This window comes from Trichinella spiralis (assembly GCF_000181795.1).
Source record: "Trichinella spiralis strain ISS 195 chromosome Unknown Scfld6164, whole genome shotgun sequence".
Taxonomy (NCBI): domain Eukaryota; kingdom Metazoa; phylum Nematoda; class Enoplea; order Trichinellida; family Trichinellidae; genus Trichinella; species Trichinella spiralis.
Window position 1 is genome coordinate 13,888 of NW_003533103.1, and position 2,426 is coordinate 16,313.

Consider the following 2,426-nt stretch of genomic DNA (forward strand, 5'->3'; position numbering starts at 1 on the left):
TGCTTAATGAGTTAAATGACGTCACCTGAAAACTGAGATTAATTGCATGTTTTTTTTCTGTTTTCATCGATAGTTCAACAATAATTAGGATGCTTAAAAAGCAATGATAAAAAACAATATGAGTTGTAATGCATTTTAATTGTAAATTAATTATGTAAAATGACGCAACTCGAAACAACAGATTCACAGAAAGCACTTTTTATCGAAAAATAGACGAGTCTTTATTAAACGAATATCGTTTGTAAATAACGGCTGGCGTGAGCTAAAAGAGACTCCGTCGAGCAATTGAAAATTCTGTATCTACCAATCACATTTGGCGTGAGCGAAAAGAGACTACGCGGGCAAATTTTGGACGAAATGCGAAGCGACACACCACCGGTCTAGTATGAAAAAAAGCAATGTAAATACAATATGAGTTATAATGCATTTTAATTCTACATTAATTAGGTAAAATCACGAAACTCGAAACAAAAGATTCATAGAAAGCACTTTTTATTGAAAAATAAGGATTACAAACACGTAAACGGTAAAAAAATGTAAAAATAAGTTGCAATAACACAAAAAGTATGCAAATTTAAGGTGTTTCATCAGAATTTATAGTAATATTGAGTGTAATGTATCACAATAATGTCAGCGGCAGATCTTCTGACCAACGCACTCTTCTCATAGCCGGTTTCATTAGACGAGTGGCGTTTGTAAATAACGACTGGCGTGAGCGAAAAGAGACTCCATCGAGCAAATTGGAAAATTCCGTGCCCAGCAGTTATGTTCTGCGTGAGCGAAAAGAGACCATCGAGCAATTGAAAATTCTGTAACAACCAATCACGTTTGGCGTGAGCGAAAAGAGACTACTCGAACGAATGTTGGACGCAATGCTAAGCGACAGACCACCACGCTAGTATGTAAAAAAAGCAATTTAAATACGAGTTATAATGCGTTTTAATTGTAAATTAATTAGGTAAAATCACGCAACTCGAAACAACAGATTCACAAAAAGCACATTTTATTGAGAAATAAGGATAACAAACACGTAAACAGTAAAAAAATGTAAAAATAAGTGGTAATAAGACAAAAAGTATGCAAATTTAAGTTGTTTATCAGAATGTACAGTAATATTAAGTGTAATGTATGACAGCAATTTCGTTATTCCTGCGACAACGAGAACAGAGCCGCCAAACGTTGATAAATTTTAGCCATAAGGCAGCTACGCGTCAGGTTAGAAGGGCTTCGTCTTTGACGGCGGATCGTGTGCGAACCGACGAGGGTGGATCGATCGTCCACATAGCTGGGTCGAAATCTCAACTGAAAGTTGGAGCATCAGGCAGGGGGGATTCGAGGCTGAGAAGCCGGAGGTCCAAGTAATAGGACTGTAGTGGAGTACAAGGGAGCAGGACAGCCGGGCCAGTGGGTGCCCACCGCAACCAAAGCTTTTTAACATACACCTGCAAAACACAATAAGTAAATAGAGAAACTGAGCAACCTACCCTTGTACCTTTTAAACCTAAGCCAGCAATTGTGTGCCAATTATAGGTATACGACCTACCTGCACAAAAATTTCCAGCGATTTTCTTCAACGACTCGTCGTTGCCGACCCTATTACACTTTTTGCTATAAACTATAAAACCATTCTGCTTCTGGCAGTAGATATTATCAATTCCAATATTATAAATTTTAGCTGTGAAACTGATGAAGCGTGAGCGGCGTGCCCGCATGTCCACCAAGTGAAACAGTACCGAGTCACTACGTATAGAACTCTGTTCATAAAACCCTCACAAAGTATGGTCAGGGTGATCATTTTCCACACGAACAACTTCCCAATCAGTCGCATAACGCCGATGGTGTGACGCTTTGTGGATGCGCTTTGTTCTTCAAATTCTCTTTCCAACTCGGCTCGCATGTTCGGATCATCAACATTTTGCAATACTGCATCTTTTTCCCGCAATTCATGGTACATTCTACGGATGGCACCGAACTGCGATTGGCAAAGATTCAGCAGTTCGGTGCGGGTACTTTTGGTACGCGTACAGCCCGCGCAACGATGGCATGCACAAACCACAGCATCCTCTGGGGGCCCTAACGAAGTCAGTGGACGTCTCCATGGAAAGCAGCGCTTGATCAGCATCAAGAGTGCGGTTTTACTCTTCGGTCGATTGCTTGATGCTGTGGAATTTAGAAATCTTTAGCTGGAATGTCAGACGTGACAGCACGTACGTCCAGTACGCGTCCATTTTCTACCACGGAGCATAATTTCCGCTTCTGAACAGTCTGTTGGATCTTCATTTGCTGACTTCGCTGCAACGCATCCACATGTGCATATCCGTAGAGTGACAACAATAAAAATAAAATAACACGTGTTGGTAAAAATAATAGTAGTGGACACGCACAATTCCCAACAAGTGATGCCTCAAATAACTACTGGTCATCAC

General features: G+C 40.5%; 2 protein-coding genes across 2 annotated transcripts; both read right to left on the bottom strand.

Moving 5' to 3' along the window:
• Nucleotides 1-230: 230 nt before the first annotated feature.
• Nucleotides 231-732, bottom strand: Tsp_12311 (hypothetical protein; the record flags this gene model as incomplete). Its single annotated transcript, XM_003366337.1, has 2 exons — nt 685-732; nt 231-380 (listed from the first exon to the last, which is right to left on the bottom strand). Coding segments are annotated over exons 1-2 (198 nt in total), but the record flags the coding sequence as incomplete, so codon positions are not given.
• Nucleotides 733-1,615: 883 nt separating this feature from the next.
• On the bottom strand, nt 1,616-2,122 carry Tsp_12312 (putative eukaryotic translation initiation factor 4 gamma 3). Its single transcript, XM_003366338.1, has one exon. The coding sequence runs from the start codon at nt 2,120-2,122 to the stop codon at nt 1,616-1,618; it is 507 nt and encodes a 168-aa protein (XP_003366386.1).
• Nucleotides 2,123-2,426: the final 304 nt, after the last annotated feature.

Coding starts and splice junctions, on each gene's coding strand:
- Tsp_12312 (XM_003366338.1), bottom strand. CDS start 2,122: ATGCTGATCAAGCGCTGCTTTCCATGGAGACGTCCACTGACTTCGTTA.